The sequence below is a fragment of the Bombyx mandarina genome, chromosome 11, assembly GCF_030267445.1.
Source record: "Bombyx mandarina strain Sakado chromosome 11, ASM3026744v2".
NCBI classification, from domain to species: domain Eukaryota; kingdom Metazoa; phylum Arthropoda; class Insecta; order Lepidoptera; family Bombycidae; genus Bombyx; species Bombyx mandarina.
This window is the reverse complement of record NC_143218.1, coordinates 1,996,887-2,014,719: the sequence shown is the minus strand read 5'-3', so window position 1 is coordinate 2,014,719 and position 17,833 is coordinate 1,996,887. Positions and strand designations below refer to the sequence as shown.

Here is a 17,833-nt window from a genome sequence, read left to right as displayed (position 1 = left end):
AATTTTCAATTTGGCGACATTATGAAAGCACGGCTTTGTTACACCACCGTGCGTATTATTTATGAGCTTCGGTATCCTTTAATGTATTTTATTTAATATCCTCTAAGATGAACTGTGAGCTCATCCTTCTCTCAACCAAATACTTATATAACGTTAACAACAAAATTATAATTAGGCTTTGAAATAATATGTAAATTTATTTTTCATGCCAATGAATATTATTCATTTTAAAAATTACAAAATGAATTAGGGCTTTGGGCATTTGATTGGCTCGATGGTGTGGTAGATAGTGACCCTGACTGTGGGACTAAGAGTCGTGGGTTCGATTCTCACATCGAGCTAATATTTGTGTTGTCTATTTAAATGTTTTTAACTATGTAAGTCGGTTTCTGATTGGAAAAGTACAGAGATCAGAGTTCAGCGTCAGATAATCGTGTGATTAAGTCTTTATTTGTTTAATTTGATTATTGATTTGACAAATCTTTTCCATCTTTTTATTGAAAATTATTTTAGGTCCCTTATTTATGCATAGCTTAACTTAATTAGCCTTAAAAAAATGTATGTACGTATGTATGTGTACATGTTATTATTTATTAAAATAATAATGGTAATTTTTTATATAAAATACTAACAAATAAGGTCTATTTACTATGTTTTTAAGGGAAATGGGAAATAAAGGCTTTTTAACTTTCTTAATTTAACTTAGCATAGTTTAATATAGATCTGTTTGCCATCACAGATAATAAATAAAAAGAAAACAATAGTTTGGTTCAAATTTTAATTTTTTTATTAATCCTAGCCGGCGGGTTCTCGACCGGTTCGAAATTCTCCGGTAACCTATCTTTTTCGGGTAGCGGCTCATCGAAATCGTATCTTTCGGCTACGATCGGCAGCTTCGCTAGATAGTTCGGCGAGGACATTTGATACACCTCTCTGGTTGGAATCATTGTGCCGCGAGTTTTGAGAACAGCGCCATCTGTTGACGGCCCCGGAGCAACTTTTGATTTTTTCGACTCGGTCAAAGCGTTCGCTATAAACCTCGTCGCGACGGCCTCTGTAACGATATTTCTGTCGTTGTTCACAGGCTTTTTATAATTTTCAGATGATTCGGTTTTCGCTTCGCCATATTCGTAGTAATCTTTTTTGGGAGTAACATATTCTTCATAGCTGTCGTTCTTGGTAATTAAATGCACAGCTTCGAACGTTTCATACTGTGAATTATCTCCAATATTTTCTTTAGGTTCTTCGAAGTTAGGCGAATATTGTTTTGGAATATATTGCTCTTCATTTCTTTTCTGATTCGAATGGGCATATTTTTCTTTGGTTATCTTTTGTTTTATCTTACTTATGTCGTGTTTCTGTTGCATAATGCTGTTTGTGCGTATCCTTTTGGGAGTTTTTTTATGATCATACGTCAACTTAGGTTTTTTTGCGTGAGAATAATCGGAAAGTTGTATTTTATCGGATGTTTCTTGAGACGTTTTTATCTTTTTCACGTCACCCGACGCGGTCACAGCTAAATCATTCTGGATTCTCTCTTTAACTTTTCTGACTAATTCTTCGAAGTCGATTTTGAGTTTATCGTCATCTGTTTCGTCGCCCTTATCCTCGTTTTGCGTGCGTCCCGGTATCCTTTCTCTCATTGTCATTTTCTTGTCTGTTTTCGATGCTATGTCTTTGAGTTGGTCGGCCAGTTTCGCCGGCACGAACTGCTTGGCTATCGAATGAAAGTCTTCTATATTGGCAGCGAATAGAACATAAGATTGCACGCCGGGGAATAGCGTGTGCACTAGAAACACAAAGACGTGAGCGTATCGAGGCGTGAAAAGAGACATTTCAATTTAGGCGACGTCTATACTTTTACGTTTTTTACTGCGAAACTATGGAGGGTGGAAGTAAGAAGCGCCATCTTGTTTTTGAGGACAAGTTGAATAAGTGTCAACCTGTAAATAGCGAGTTATTGTTGGAAGACTCACAGCGAAATAGCGCTAGTATATATATAGGTGGGCCGTGTGCCCGTCTGCATACTAGGGCAATAAAAAAAAAAACTTCAGAGGTGTCAAGGGACACCCGGATGGAACGAAGTTCCTTTCGATTAATTAGTGAAGGAATTGTAATTTTTTTTTAAGTTAATAATAAATTACGGCATTATGAAGAAGAAAAAAACAATACTATGAACTAAATTACTATTGTTGAAACGCTATCTCGAGAAACTGTACTCATTACGCGGACCAATCGGATACGAGCAATGTCACGCGATAAGCGCCTACACGTTGATTGGTCAGAATGACGGATCTAAAAAGTGTCGTGACAACTTTTCGTAAGAATTTTTTCCGTCTAGCCCCCTTTCACAACGCGCGATAAGGAACTTCGATCCAAAAAACCACGCCCCTAGGCAACATATCAGTGTTCTCTGTAGAAAAATAGGGACATTTATGACGTCATAGATTTTCTACCCTGCCTATAGGGGCAATGAAAGAATATGGCGCTTTTTATTTTAAAAATTGTGTAGTAATTAAAAGTAGTGTGTTGATGGGTGGACGAGCTCACAGCCCACCTGGTGTGAAGTGCTTACTGGAGCCCATAGTCATCTACGACGTAAATGCGCCACCCACCTTGAGATTGTTTTACGCAAGAGCATCCGGGTGATGGAAGGCCGGCTATCCTCGACCCACGCTGGTTCTGGCCCAGCGGGGTATTCCGTAGGGTAACCCACTCTAACCGGCGCCATCTAGGCGGGCTTCGGACAGTCTGCCGACCGAGAGGGCTGGTGGTCGTGGCGCCGACGACCGCCAGTCCGGCATCCCGAGGGGGAGGGTGATGGGAGAGATGTGCTCCGCACTAAACGCTTCACTTTCCCCCCTTTGCCTTGTCATGAGTTCTGTCTCATGCGAGGTTTGGACGTTGGTTGTTGAGCGAGAGGAGGTTTTAGTCAGTTCGACTCTGACATACCCCGCCCAGTATCCCCAGAAAAGGGCGGAAGTCCGGCGATTTCCTCCTGACCAAAAAAAAAAAAAAAAACCCACCTTGAGATATAAGTTCTAAGGTCTCAGTATAGTTACAACGGCTGCCCCACCCTTCAAACCGAAGCGAATTACTGCTTCACGGCAGAAACAGGCAGGGTGGTGGTACCTACCCGTGCGGACTCACAAGACGTCCTACCACCAGTAATTAAGCGAATTATAATTTTGCAGGTTTGATTTATATTACACGATGCTATTCTTTCGCCGTGGAAGTCAATCGTGGATCTTTGTTAAGTACGTATTTCATTAGAAAAATTGGTACCCGCCTGCGGGATTCGAACGCCGGTGCATCGCTACATACGAATGCACCGGACGTCTTATCCTTTAGGCCACGACGACTTAAAATCGCGTATTATCTAAATTGTTATGATGTTTGAATTAAAATAATATATATAATGAGAGGAGGAATTGTTCGAGATGATACCAACGTCTCGTTTTTACCATCGCACCGCCCGCCACCGGAGTAGAGTTCATCCATACTACCTGGAGCCACTGCGGTCATCCACAGTGCGTTTCCAGAGATCTTTTTTGCCACGTACCATCCGGCTATGGAATGAGCTCCACGGTGTTTCCCGAGCGCTATGACATGTCCTTCTTCAAACGAGGCTTGTGGAGAGTATTAAGCGGTAGGCAGCGGCTTGGCTCTGCCCTTGGCATTGCTGAAGTCCATGGGCAACGGTAACCACTCACCATCAGGTGGGCCGTATGCTCGTCTGCCTACAAAGGCAATAAATAAAAAAAAAGGTTATTTATATTAATCGTGTATATACAATCCGTATAATGAAATTTGAATAGATGTTTTAGTACGTATAATTCGAATTCAAAGAACAAACTTACGCGGTTGAATTAACAATAAATACAAAAACATTTTATTTGTAAAAATTGCATCAAGCAAGCAACCTCTCGTAAACTTCGGTGTGTAAAATTATATTACGTTATTTTTACTGTTCCGAATGATTTATTGGGAAGCGAATGTGGATTGGATTTAAAAAGTCACATAATATGCAATTTTTGTTAACACTGAACTTAGTATGAGAAAATATATATATATTTTTTTTATTGCCTTTGTTGGCAGACGAGCTCACGGCCCACCTGATGGTAAGTGGTTACCGTCGCCCATGGACTTCAGCAATGCCAGGAGCAGAGCCAAGCCGCTGCCTACTGCTTAATACACTCCACAAGCCTCGTTTGAAGAAGGACATGTCATAGCGCTCGGGAAACACCGTGGAGGGGAGCTCATTCCATAGCCGGATGGTACGTGGCAAAAAAGACCTCTGGAAACGCACTGTGGATGACCGCAGTGGCTCCAGGTAGTATGGATGAACTCTACTCCGGTGGCGGGCGGTGCGATGGTAAAAACGAGACGTTGGTATCATCTCGAACAATTCCTCAGAGCACTCCCTATGGAACATGCGGTACAAAATACAGAGGGAACCGAAGTCCCTCCGCAGACCCAGAGGCTCCAAGCGATCCGTGAGAATGGGATTATCGACAATCCGAACGGCTCTCTTCTGTATGGAGTCAAATGAAAGAAGCTGGTATTTGGGAGCCCCGGCCCAGAGATGGGAGCAGTACTCCACGCGAGGCCGGACTTGTGCTTTATAGAGCAAAAGCCTTTGTCCAGGCGTGAAGTGCCGCTTTGCTCTGTTGAGGACTCCCAGCATTTTGGACGCCAACTTGGCTTTGCCTTCCAAATGACTCCGAAATTGGACATCGCTCGAAATGTCGACCCCAAGTATCCCGATACTCCCGGAAGTTTGCAGGGATACTCCTTGGAATTGCGGCGCCATGACAAAGGGGTTCTTCTTCGCAGTGAACGCGCGTTCAATTCACCCCATTCGAAGACTCGCCCCAGAGAGTTCTCCACTTCAGACACAAGTTTTGATCGTCTCTCTTGCACCACGCTCCGAGAGAGACTCTGATGGCCGATATATCGCGCATCCCCCGTGCTGTCATCCGCATAGCAATGCATGCCATCAATAGACAGCATGTCATTGATATACAGGATGAAAAGCGTGGGGGAGAGCACCGAACCTTGTGGAACGCCAGCGTTAATGGTCATGGTATCAGAGCAGTCACCGTCTACAACGACCGTGATGCTCCGCCCATCCAAAAAGCTAGCGATCCACTTGATATATTTTGTAATAGTTATTAGTGAGACGAGAGAGATGTTTCCTGATCCATTAACGGTGCTTTTAGGCACCACAAGCACCGGTCACCGTCCTCGTCGAACCCGTCGCTTGCGACGAAGGGCTCGACGAGCGAACTAACCCATAGACACAGCCCACTGAGTTTCTGGCCGGATCTTCTCAGTGGGTCGCGTTTCCGATCCGGTGGTAGATTCTGCGAAGCACTGCTCTTGCTAGGGTCAGTGTTAGCAACTCTCCGGTTGAGCCCCGCGAGCTCACCTACAAACGTTAGGGTGAAGTTGAAATAGCCTCCCAAGGCTATCAGCATAGGTAAAAAAAAAAAGAGATGTTTGCTTTTACTGATGAAGTTTAAAGTTGTAGTTTGAAATATTATTTTATTTCTATAGTCTAACAGAACTATATAAGAATTATATAATAAGATGTTGAATTTCTCAATGTTTCTCCTGAAAAATTACATAATTTCCATATTATTATGTGACCTTATCGCACCGTATGTACGATTCAATCTCGGCGTGCCGTGCTCGAGGCGTGGTCTCGCCGCCTGGCGGACCCCGCCTACGGGCGACGGACCGTCGAGGCGATCCGCCCGGTCCTCTCGGACTGGGTGAATCGCGACCGAGGACGTCTCACCTTCCGAGCGACGCAGGTGCTCACGGGACACGGCTGTTTCGGTCGCTACCTGCACCTCGTCGCCCGGAGGGAGCCGACGCCGAAGTGCCACCACTGCAGTGGCTGCAACGAGGACACGGCGGAGCACACGCTCGCGTACTGCCCCGCTTTCGCGGAGCAGCGCCGCGTCCTCGTTGCAAAAATAGGACCGGACTTGTCGCTTCCGACCGTCGTGGCTACGATGCTCGGCAGCGACGAGTCCTGGCAGGCGATGCTCGACTTCTGCGAGTCCACCATCTCGCAGAAGGAGGCGGCGGAACGGGAGAGGGAGAGCTCTTCTTCCCTCTCGGCGCCGTGCCGCCGCCGTCGGGCCGGGGGTCGGAGGAGGGCGTTTGTCCAGCTCCAGCCCCTATGAGGAGGCAGTCTCCTCCCGGTGATGGTCACGGGGCGACCTAAGGGGGTTGAGGCTGCGCCGCACGCTACCGTCACTCTAGCGCGCTTGCACCAGGAGGACGGGACGGCGCGTCGGCGGCTGCGGACTGCGATGCGGTCCGCATTTTCGTCGTCGCTGTCGTCGCCGAACATACTGTTGAAGAGCAACCCGGTCGGCGGTGTATCGCGTTCCGACCCGGCAGGCTGGTTCTGGCCCAGCGGGGTATCCCGGAACACCAGCGGCACCGCCCGGGCGGCCTGGTAGGGCCGCCGTACCGCGGAGACTGACGTCGTTGGTCGTCGACTATCGCCTCGACGACCCGTCGGTCGGGCGTCCTCGGGGTGGCGCCGCGTGTCTGGTTGTAGTGTTGACCGCGGGAATCCCCCTACTCTGAACGGGTTCTGACCCCGGACGGAGATCGGACGTCGGGTGTAAGAGTGCAGGGGAGTCGTTTAGTGGGTGGGCCCTAAAATCCTTGGGCCCGCGATGTGCTCTCAACACCTGCAGATCGTTGAGTCTCACATACCCCGCGCGCCCCCTAGGCGCGGAGACCTCGTAGGAGGTTCGGCCCCGGCCCGAGAAAAAAAAAAAAAAAAAAACCGTATGTACGATATAATATGTTTCTTTTTGTGTTTTATGATTACTTCAACAAACATTTTTACTGGTGGTTAGGATCTCTTGTGAGTCCGCACGGGTAGGTACCACCACCCTGCCTATTTCTGCCGTGAAGCAGTAATGCGTTTCGGTTTGAAGGGCGGGGCAGCCGTTGTAACTATACTTGAGACCTCAGAACTTATATCTCAAGGTGGGTGGCGGCAGTTACGTTGTAGATGTCTATGGGCTCCTGTAACCATTTAACACCAGGTGGCCTGTGAGCGCATCAACCCATCTATGCAATAAAAAAAAATCAAGAGCTGGTTCTTGCTTATTGACTTTTTGGTAGGTAACAGAATTTTGAAGTTGTGGCATAAAGGATCAGACGTCCGGTGCATTCGTATCTAGCGATGCAACGGTGTTCGAATCCCGCAGACAGGTAGAGATTTTTCTAATGAAATACGTACTTAATAAATTCTCACGAAGGGCTTCCACATTGCCTTCCATTTTCTTCTTTTTCTCCACCTTATCCCACTAGGTGGGGTCGGCACAGCTAATTTTTCTCTTCCATTCTCTTCTATCAACCGTCATCTCAACACTGACTCCTCTCTCTCTCTCATATCGTCGTTCACACACTCCATCCCGGTCTTCTTCGGTCGACCTCTTCCTCCTCTATCTTGCACTACCATTTCCATACATCTCCTAGTCACATGCATCTTCTCTCCACGCATCACATGTCCATACCACGCTAACCGTCCGCTCTTTAACCTTGCCTTCCATAGTGACGGTAATTAAGGCTTGATTTTTCAAATATTTTCTTTCGCAATAACAACAAATAGTTCCACTCCGTTCGGCTGCTCAAGCCGGAATGAATTTTGTGAAAAGTTGTGGGTAGTTCGTTCACGAATTCACTTGAATACCGTCTTAAGCAAGCGTTTACTTAAGCGCGTATTTATGGTAGGCAGAGGCTTGGCTCAGCCCGTGGCATTGCTGACATTCATGAGCGACGGTACGACCACTTACCATCAGGCGGGCCGTATGCTCGTCGGCCTAGAAAGGCAATAAAAAAATAATAGTAATTATAACTAGTGGTCGCTCAGTAGTCGAAATTCGACTATAACTAATTGAAATTATAAGTTTGAACATTATTATTGTTTCTATTGTCAAAGACTATACTTCACATCACATAAAATCACAGATTTCGCTAAGGCCAATAATATTGAAGACAAACACAATTTAACAACAGACTTTAACAATAAACAAAATAGTAAGTATATAAGTATGTGTGTGTGTGTGTGTGTCAAATGCAAACATGCGGGTTAGGTTTTTGAATTAATATTTTTGAAAAATATTGTAGAATTAATAAGATTTTAAATAAATATAGTAGAATGATAATAATAATAATAATAATAACGACTCGTTTATTTTAAATAGTTTATTTTTTTTATTCACTTATAAATTACAATTACAAAATCACATGAATTTATTAATTAACAATTGTTTCGTCCAAAACATTAACATTGTCGCCGTTTACCCGTAACCGTTCGTCGGAGTCGATCGAGACCTCAAATGAGGTACCTCAAGCGGACCATAATTCGTTTAGTTGTCCATTGTCTTGTTAACGCTTCTGGCAACCCTATATTTTGTAGGGTAATCTGTGAAAGACAAGGTAATCTGTGTACATATTCACTTGTAAAGTTTTCATTTTAGCGGTTCTTTATCCATGACAGGATGTCTTGTGAGTCCGCACGGGTAGGCACCACTGCCTTACCTATTTCTGTCGTGAAGCAGTATTGCGTTTCGATTTGAAGGGCGGGGCAGCCGTTGTAACTATACTGAGAGCTTAGAACTCATATCTCAAGGTAGGTGGTAGGTGGTCATTTACGTTTTTGTTGTCTACGGACTCTGGTTACCACTTAACACCAGGTGGGAGGATGAGTTCATCCACCCGTCTTATCTATAAATAGTATAAAAAATTACCACAGATCATTGGAATCGAAAAAATTTTCATCTAATGATCGCTTGAACGGAAATATTTAAAATCTATTTCGCGGTTCAAGCTTCGAGAAGTTTCTCTTAAAATCCTCCAAACAGAGTCGTACCAAAAACGATTACCGATCAAAACTTATTATAGATCCAACGTCCAGAAGTTATTGGTTCTATTGTCAAATACTATTGTGTACTTATATAATATAATCACAGATTTCGCCAAAACTACACTATACATAAATAATAATAAAGACAAACAATATTCATCTATTCTCAATTTGACCACAAACATTTTTTTTTGGTACAATTTTTCCTTATTAGGAAAGGCAAGGGGATCTAAGCCCATACAGCCTTGTCTGTTCTATATAATTGCTGAAATAAATTTTCAAAAAAGCCAAAGCCAGGTTGACCACAGACTTTAAGCACTAACAAAAGTTTGACAATTGACAATAAACAAAGAGTATATTTATATATATGTGTGTTGTGTCAAATACATAGTAGTGTGTGTAATGTTTTCTTTATTGATTTAATGTATCTTTTAAGCATTATTTAAAAAAAAATATTAGCATTGCGCAGTGCTTCTCTGTATTCTCTATAAGTGTGGAAAATTATATACTCCTCCGTCCGCGCAATTTTCGTAAAAAGGGATACAAAGTTTTTGCTTCACGTATAGATTAGCGTTTGAACAATTACTTTATATTGTTTGAAATAGTCCTTACTAAAAAGACGCTACACCAATGTTAATTCCTGCGAATGCAGTTTATTAATATACCTCTTCACGACTGTCTTGGTGGTGCAATAGTAGCCACCCTGATTATCGCGTCGAGGGTCGTGGGTTCAATTCCCGCATCAAACATTTGTGCGATGAACAGGTTTGTTTGCTCTACGTCTGGTCGTTTATCTATATCTATACTAATATTATAAAGAGGAAAGATTTGTTTGTTTGTTTGTATTGAATAGGCTCGGAAACTACTGAACCGATTTTAAAAATTCTTTCACTGTTTGAAAGCTACACTATTCCCGAGTGACATAGGCTATCTAATCTTTTTTGAAAAAATTAGGTATCCTTACTAAAACTCCAATAATGTAACCCAAGGTGTATAAAAATTACCTAAAATATCCTTTACATCGCCTGCCCTACGAAAACTATTGATGATAGAATAAAATAATGTACTACGACTTTGTAGAACACATTATTATTTACAAAAAGTGTCGCGACAGCATATGTCTAACTATTATAGTTATGCCGCAATAAGTGTTCTTTTATTTAAAAAAAATAAACAACGTTTAATATCGTTGAAGTTTTTGTTAAAGACCCGAGCGGAGCCGGAGCGGGTCGCTAGTTATCTGTATATGTATATATTTCAACGTATAAAAGTATGTTTATCAGTCCCTGGTATCCATAACACATGGAATCCTAATTTGAGGCAGGATGACCATGCGAGAATTTGTTCCCACTTATTTATTTATTGTTAACAAACTTTCGCTGGCACGTTTATAAAGCTCACGGTCGAACGACAAAAGTGGCTAATACGTTGAACATACCGTACGAAAGCTCCCTTCCCAGTCTGGGCGAAAAGCTCATGGTGCGCCCCAGCCTGGGCGAGAAGTATCTTGTTCTTGACTCCATTACTTCGGGGTCAGGTTGGTAACTGGAAAAGTCGTGTATGGTAGTGCCGTTTAATTAGTTTCTTCGGTCGTGGACATCAGCAATACCAGGGTCAGAGGTAAGCTGCCGCCTACCGCTGAGCTTTCTCCACAAGTCGTCGTGGCCTAACGGAAAAGACGTCCGGTGCATTCGTGTTGAGCGATGCAACGGTGTTCGAATCCCGCAGGTGGGTATCAATTTTTCTAATTAAATACGTACCTACTCAACAAATGTCCACGATTGACTTCCACGGTGAAGGAATAACATCGTGTAATAAAAATTAAACCCGCAAAATTATAATTTACGTAATTACTGGTGGTAGGACCCTACGAATAAATAGCTACGAATAAATATTTGTTCGTAGGTAGGACATTTTGTGAGTCCGCGCGGGTAGGTACCACCACCCTGCCTATTTCTGCCGTGAAGCAGTAATGCGTTTCGGTTTGAAGGGTGGGGCAGCCGTTGTAACTATACTTGAGACCTTAGAACTTATATCTCAAGATGGGTGGCGCATTTACGTTGTCGATGTCTATGGGCTCCAGTAACTTAGCGCCAGGTGGGCTGTGAGCTCGTCCACCCATCTAACCAATAAAAAAAAGGTCAGATCTAGTAAGAGTAGCACTTAGTGGTAGTCTGTACCATGCGGCCATGAACACTGTGTATGAACGTCACATATGGTCGCGATCCTCAGCAGTGAGGGACCGATATACAAAAAGAACTGATAAATGCAGCAAGCAAAGATATGGACTTACATTTCCTGGTCAGCTGGCGTAGCAGGCATGTCCTCAGAGAGCCGCCTTCCGAGCCGGGGGATGAATTCGAAGTTTTCAGGTTTGGCGACGCTCCTCCCGAGTTTGGGGGTGAAGATGATCTTCTTTGTTACTGCAACGAAACATCCATGCCGGCATCGTGAATGCGAAAGCGACTTTTGTTTGTCATCGTCTCAATAACTGAACTGAAGGATGTGAAATTTTGCGCGAAAAATGTCGTTCGGGCCACAGAAGTGGATTTAGGGTATCTCTCGCACAGAAAAACGTACTAAATGTGAAAGGTTTAACTAGATTGTTTCTAGATTAAGTGGTCTCATCAACAAATATCTTTTGTTTTGTTCAGAACATTAATAGCAAATATATTGGCAATCAAATTTGCGCGCATAATGTCGTTCTGGTCACAGAAGTGGATTTATTGGACCGCGCACGACGCACCGCACGTTGAGTACTTTCCACAAGCGTCGTTTGAAGAAGGTGGGAGGACAAACTAAAAATTATCTCTGGACACCTTTGGGATAGAGTAGTAGCAGACAGAAAGCAGTGGAAAGAGTTGGAGGAGAGGCCTTTGCCGAAACGCACACCGAGACGAGAGATATTTTATAGGAGAAGTTTAGATTTATTTATTTATTGCTCAGATGGGTGGACGAGCTCACAGCCCACCTGGTGTTAAGTGGTTACTGGAGCCCATAGACATCTACAACGTAAATTCTCCACCCACCTTGAGATATAAGTTCTAAGGTCTCAAGTACAGTTACAACGGCTGTCCTACCCTTCAAACCGAAACGCATTACTGCTTCACGGCAAAAATAGGCAGGGTGGTCATACCTATCCGCGCGGACTCACAAGGGGTCCTACCACCAGTAATTACGCAAATTATAATTTTGCGGGTTTGATATTTTTATTACACGATGTTATTCCTTCACCGTGGAGGTCAATCGTGAACATTTGTTAAGTACGTATTTCATTAAAACAATTGGTACCCGCCTGTAGGATTCGAACACCGGTGCATCGCTTCAACACGAATGCACCGGAAGTCTTATCCTTTAGGCCACGACGATTTAAAAAATTCACTTTTATATTTTGTTTTCATATATTAAATTATGTTTAAGCAGTTTCACAAAGAAAAACACGTTTAAATAGATTAATTTTTATATCCTGTCGCTATTAATCAGGATATTAGAGCGAAGTTACAAAATTATAGGTCTTTGAAGCGCCCGCGAATTCTCAAGCTAAATAAGACGTCTTAAAGTCAATGAAATTGACATTCACAGATTCCGTTATACACAAATAAAAACACATAAGACTATTTGTCTACTACTACTTGACTACTGTATACTAATACATAACAAGTTAATCAAAATATGGTAGAAATTTTTAAAGCCTGTAAACATTACAGTAAAAAAAAAAAAAATTTCATTTCATTTCATTTTACTCCATATTATCATTTTTCATAAAAATAAAAATTTAAATTGAAATAAGACATGACCTTAAAGGTCTTAGTTACCGAGTCATAAAATCCTTTTAAAAAAAAAACTATATAATTGAGATGTAATATATTTGTTCGACCCTCAAAGCGGTACTCATGTTGTTGTTTATACGCTCCGGTAATCACTTAGCGCTAAGTGGGCCGTGAGCTCGCAGACCCGCTAACCAATCTGCCTATTACTGCCGTGAAGCAGTAACGCCTTCCGACTTGAAGGGTGGGGCAGCCGTTGTACTGTAAAAACTGAGACCTTAGTACTCATGTCTCAAAGTGGGTAGCGGCATTTACGTTGCCGATGTCTATGGGCTCCGGTAACCACTTACAAACAAGAGGGCCGTGAAAAAAATCTATGAGCACTGATAAATAAATATCTGATACCAAATAAACAGTCTGATTTGCGACTGATGATGAAGAGCTTTTTTTTTGTTTATTATTATTGCCTTTGTAGGCAGACGAGCGTACGGCCCACCTGATGGTAAGTGGTTACCGTCGCCCATGGACTTCAGCAATGCCAGGAGCAGAGCCAAGCCGCTGCCTACTGCTTAATACTCTCCACAAGCCTCGTTTGAAGAAGGACATGTCATAGCGCTCGGGAAACACCGTGGAGGGGAGCTCATTCCATAGCCGGATGGTACGTGGCAAAAAAGACCTTTGGAAACGCACTGTGGATGACCGCAGTGGCTCCAGGTAGTATGGATGTAGTATGGAGCTTATGTTGAAACTGCGTTAGTTCCTATCGGTACCTTTGGTTTCCGGTTCATCGGCTTGCCTCTCGTAAGGTAGCTGGTCGTAGTAAAATTTGAGGGCATCAGCCGCCTCGAGCAGCCTCAGGAAGGTTTGCCTGCAATAAACACAATTTCCATCTAGGTTTTTTGCAAACGCTACGAGTGCTTTTACTCCTGTACAGCATTGCTCCAAATCTAAACCAACCTGTTATCTTCAGTGGATGGCTTCATTGATCGCTTCCCGAGTCTGGGGCCGAACCAGAGAGCGCCTCGCTCACTGTGAGCTCCTCTGTCGCTTTCATCCTACAAAAAGTTTAAAAGAACCTTCAAAACTTAAAAACGTAGGGCTGAGATAAACCCCAGCAAGCGATGATGAGCTGGGGATTCAGTGGGAGGACCAAACGCGATCACCAGTTGCCTTTTTATTTATTGCTTAGACAGGTGGACGAGCTCACGGCCCACCTGGTGTTCAGTGGTTACCGGACCCCATAGACATCTACAGCGTAAATGCCGCCACCCACCTTGAGACATGGGTTCTAAGGTCTCACTTTTAACAAACGGCTGCCCAGCCCTCCAAACTGAAACGTATTACTGCTTCACGGCAGAAACAGGCAGTGGTACCTACCCGTGCGGACTCACAAGACGTCCTACCACCAGTGCCTTTTACTGGTGCTGGTTCGCAATGTGAGTCCGTGCGGATAAATATCCCTATCCCTCCTTTGATTGCCACGTATGATTGGGAATATTGGATTTTAGTGTCGGTTACTGTCGATTATAAACTACTAGTTGATACATGCGATTTGGCTCGCATGGTCGAGTTAAGGTGTCAGTTTTTGGTGGGAATGAGATGTTTTTCGCGATAAATGTTAGTCTATGTCACTCTCCCTAATTCGTTGCTTTGTTTCGATGTGAACAAAGGCCAAATAAACACGTAAACAAACAAACACACTTCACATTAGTGATTTAAAAAAAAAGTATGGATTGCATATTGCATTATCACAACGTGATGCGCGTAAAGAAAAGCTCGGTTATTGGTTCCAGGTTTTAACAGAGCCGGGGTAAATTATGAGCGACTGCACTTATGAGAAGCTCTATAAAGGTGACCAGTTGATAAGAAGATAGCGTCACCAATGATTCCTCATCCCTTGAAGCTTATGATAAAGTTTATCAGTTTCCAAAAATTCTTGTGCAAGGTCCACATTCAATTGCGAATCCTTTTAAATTTTATAGCATATAATAAGATAAGAAATTCATATACGAGATTTATCTCTTTATCTAGCCGGAAACCATTGAAAATCCGATATATTAGTTACAAAGCACAACCCCATCTATCATCTGGTAGAAAAACTGGCACCCGTTTTGCTCTGTCATGCACTTAACTTTTCTTATAAAAATAAACTATGAATTACCTTCATATCCGTGCAACTCGCGAAGAAAATACTGAACAATGCCAAAGCTAAAACGTTGAAAACAATGTTGGTTTTATACATTTTTGTTGTTGTCCCTTCGGTGGTTGGAGGGCGAAGTGATACATCGGTGGTGAATCCAGACCTTTATATAGGAAAAGTCGAACGGGGATGTATGTAAATGAGGGGAGATGGGCCAGTCGTACCATACGTTAAAATGAATTTATCTTACGTATCGTTTCATTTCGCACACTTTTAAAAAGAGAAACCTTTGGCTCTTAAAAAAGAATTATCTCTAACCACGGTTTTTAGCTTGCTTAGGGCCATGTTCGTTGGAATTTTATGATCGATAGCTAGTTTTAAGCTTTAACCCTGATGACTTTGGAATTCTCAACACACTATTTAGGAATTTTAAGACCGTACAATAAAAGCAAAACCTAAAAAATAATTCAACGTAATTATTATTGGTATTGTGGTAAAACGGGAGTAAATACTATCATACGGTCTGTTTTTGCATCTTTTCCATAGACATCTACAACGTAAATGCGCCACCCACCTTGAGATATAAGTTCTAAGGTCTCAAGTATAGTTACAACGGCTGCCTCACCTTTCAAACCGAAACGCATTAATGCTTCACGCCAGAAATAGGCAGGGTGGTGGTATCTACACGCGCGGACTCACAAGAGGTCCTACCACCAGTAAGAAACCTCTTCAACATATAAACCTCTCATAGCTGAAATTTGAATTACTTATTCCCTCATCCCTGACCGGAGACTTTTTAGCTATATTGCTCATCAGACCGTAGCGCGCCAACAATTCGCGGCAAAAATAGAAATGATTTCGGTACCATTCATCTTAAATTCCCACCGCGGCTGTATGTTGATGACTTACTTTTCAAATTTACCATCCGGCTATGGAATGAGCTACCCTCCACGGTGTTTCCCGAGCGCTATGACATGTTCTTCTTCAAAAGAGGCTTGTGGAGAGTATTAAGCGGTAGGCAGCGGCTTGGCTTTGCCCCTTGCATTGCTGAAGTCCATGGGCGACGGTAACCACTCACCATCAGGTCGTATGATTGTCTGCCTACAAAGGCAATAAAAAAAAATTTGGGTTCCTTTTTCGAGAAAAATTCCGAGATCCCTCCAGTTTCGCCTGTCCTCCCCCATCTAAACAAATTAACTACAAATTGATACAAATCTATTCGAAAGACGAACGATTAGCGTATTCCATTTGTAACGTCGGGCTGTGTACTCCCGCTGCGCTATGAATAGGATATCTTCACGGTTCAAACTCGAATGTGGGTGGGCAGGTATTGCTGTGTGATATTGTTAGGACCGTAATAAGAATGGATGTGGATACTGCCTCCGTGGTCTTAAGGTAAGGTAAGGTCTTTACTGGTGGTAGGACCTCTTGTGAGTCCGCGCGGGTGGGTACCACCACCCTGCCTATTTCTGCCGTGAAGCAGTAATGCGTTTCGGTTTGAAGGGTGGGGCAGCCGTTGTAACTATACTTGAGACCTTAGAACTTATATGTCAAGGTGGGTGGCGCATTTACGTCGTAGTTGCCTATGGGCTCCAGTAACCACTTAACACCAGGTAGGCTGTGAGCTCGTCCACCCATCTAAGCAATAAATAAAAAAATAAAAAATAAAAAAGGTAACGGTATTCAATTTGCTGATTGCTACGGTGACCGCTTAGCCCCAACCAATTTTCAGATGTGTCGGTAAGTATCTTAATTTTATAAGGTCGTGCTTGGAAGCTATTCCCTTCTTCAAAGTTTCGTCTAGTTCTTTAACGTTCTTAGAGCAACATCGAAGCTTTTTCATAAACGAAGCGTTTGCAAATCGATTATTAAAATTTTGAAGTGATACTTTCTTATGTCAGCCATGTTGGGGGGGGGGCCAAAATCGCCACGCTTGGCATGCGGGTTGGCGATCGCAGTGTGCTGTTATGATACTCGGAGAACGCTGCTGCCCATTCTCTGGATAATCCCTTAGTCGCCTCTTACGACACCCACGGGAGGAGAAGGGGAGGTGTTATTCTTTTTCGAGGCCGACACCACACAATCTATCGAGGTTCGCGGGGATCCGCTGGATGCAGGCAGCGTAGGACCGGTCTTTGTGGCGAGGCTTGGGGGAGGCCTATGCAGTGGACGTCTGTGGGCTGATAAGAAGAAGAAGAATTTGTTATGGGAGGTTATACCGCTTCGTTACATAACACATTACGGTGTTAGTCTGTGTGTCTTCCCTTCAGCGATGCTGATAACGTATGTAACTTCTAACTGTGTATATCTCTTATTCAATTTATGTTTTAAGCACAAAAATACTGAAGTGGAGAGGAGACCTCGTACTGGACGTCGTAACGTAGGCAGATACCCAATGAGATAGACCGGGGACCTGGTAAGAATAGCTGGCAAGGACTGGACGCGAAAGGCAAGATACCGAAAAGAATGGAGTGCATATGAAGAGACTTATACTCAGAATTGGGTAGACACTGGTTGAGTGTGAAAAGAAACAAGAGAGAGAGCGATTCGAAAATTACTCAAAGAATCCGAGGTACACCGAGAACTCGGATTTATGTACGCTTTCTTTTAAAACACTCAAGCTCTGAAAGTTTTTACGGCGTTTTCGTTTCAATTCATTCTCGGGTTTACGATTGGGCAAACAAAGCGGCTGATTGCCTCAAACTAGGATTAGCAAGCTGAAAGGGTAGTTGTCGGGTCATATGGCGCGAAAATTGGGTGGGACAGAAAGATTCTTGACTGGAGATCACTTACGACGACCTAGTGACAATCGCTAGCATACGTTGGAGACAGTTGGCAATGGACTGGGTGCACTGGAGATAGATTGATGATGATGACAGCTATGTGATGATGAAAATTCAAACTAATCTGATTTTTATTTCGACTTGATTAAGCCAAGGTAAGAAAAATACAACTACCGTCTTACATTACGTATGAATCTCCACGGGCGTCGAGCGACTACCCTCAAACAAAAATTAACTA

The 17,833-nt window shown here is 43.3% G+C and overlaps 2 protein-coding genes across 2 annotated transcripts; both read right to left on the bottom strand.

Moving 5' to 3' along the window:
* Positions 1-770: 770 nt before the first annotated feature.
* Positions 771-1,835, bottom strand: LOC149501888 (uncharacterized). The gene has a single exon (XM_089731538.1). The coding sequence runs from the start codon at positions 1,833-1,835 to the stop codon at positions 771-773; it is 1,065 nt and encodes a 354-aa protein (XP_089587664.1).
* Positions 1,836-8,229: 6,394 nt separating this feature from the next.
* On the bottom strand, positions 8,230-14,983 carry PBAN (pheromone biosynthesis activating neuropeptide). Its single transcript, XM_028179212.2, has 6 exons — positions 14,834-14,983; positions 13,630-13,727; positions 13,443-13,540; positions 11,199-11,328; positions 10,344-10,450; positions 8,230-8,464 (listed from the first exon to the last, which is right to left on the bottom strand). Exons 1-6 carry the CDS (start codon positions 14,912-14,914, stop codon positions 8,409-8,411), a joined length of 570 nt encoding a protein of 189 aa, XP_028035013.2. The 5' UTR covers positions 14,915-14,983; the 3' UTR covers positions 8,230-8,408.
* Between the last annotated feature and the right edge of the window lie 2,850 nt (positions 14,984-17,833).

Coding starts and splice junctions, on each gene's coding strand:
- LOC149501888 (XM_089731538.1), bottom strand. CDS start 1,835: ATGTCTCTTTTCACGCCTCGATACGCTCACGTCTTTGTGTTTCTAGTG.
- PBAN (XM_028179212.2), bottom strand. CDS start 14,914: ATGTATAAAACCAACATTGTTTTCAACGTTTTAGCTTTGGCATTGTTC. Junction 13,541..13,629: donor CCATCCACTGAAGATAACAG/GTTGGTTTAGAT, acceptor TGTTTATTGCAG/GCAAACCTTCCTGAGGCTGC. Junction 11,329..13,442: donor CGATGAACCGGAAACCAAAG/GTACCGATAGGA, acceptor GTTTCGTTGCAG/TAACAAAGAAGATCATCTTC.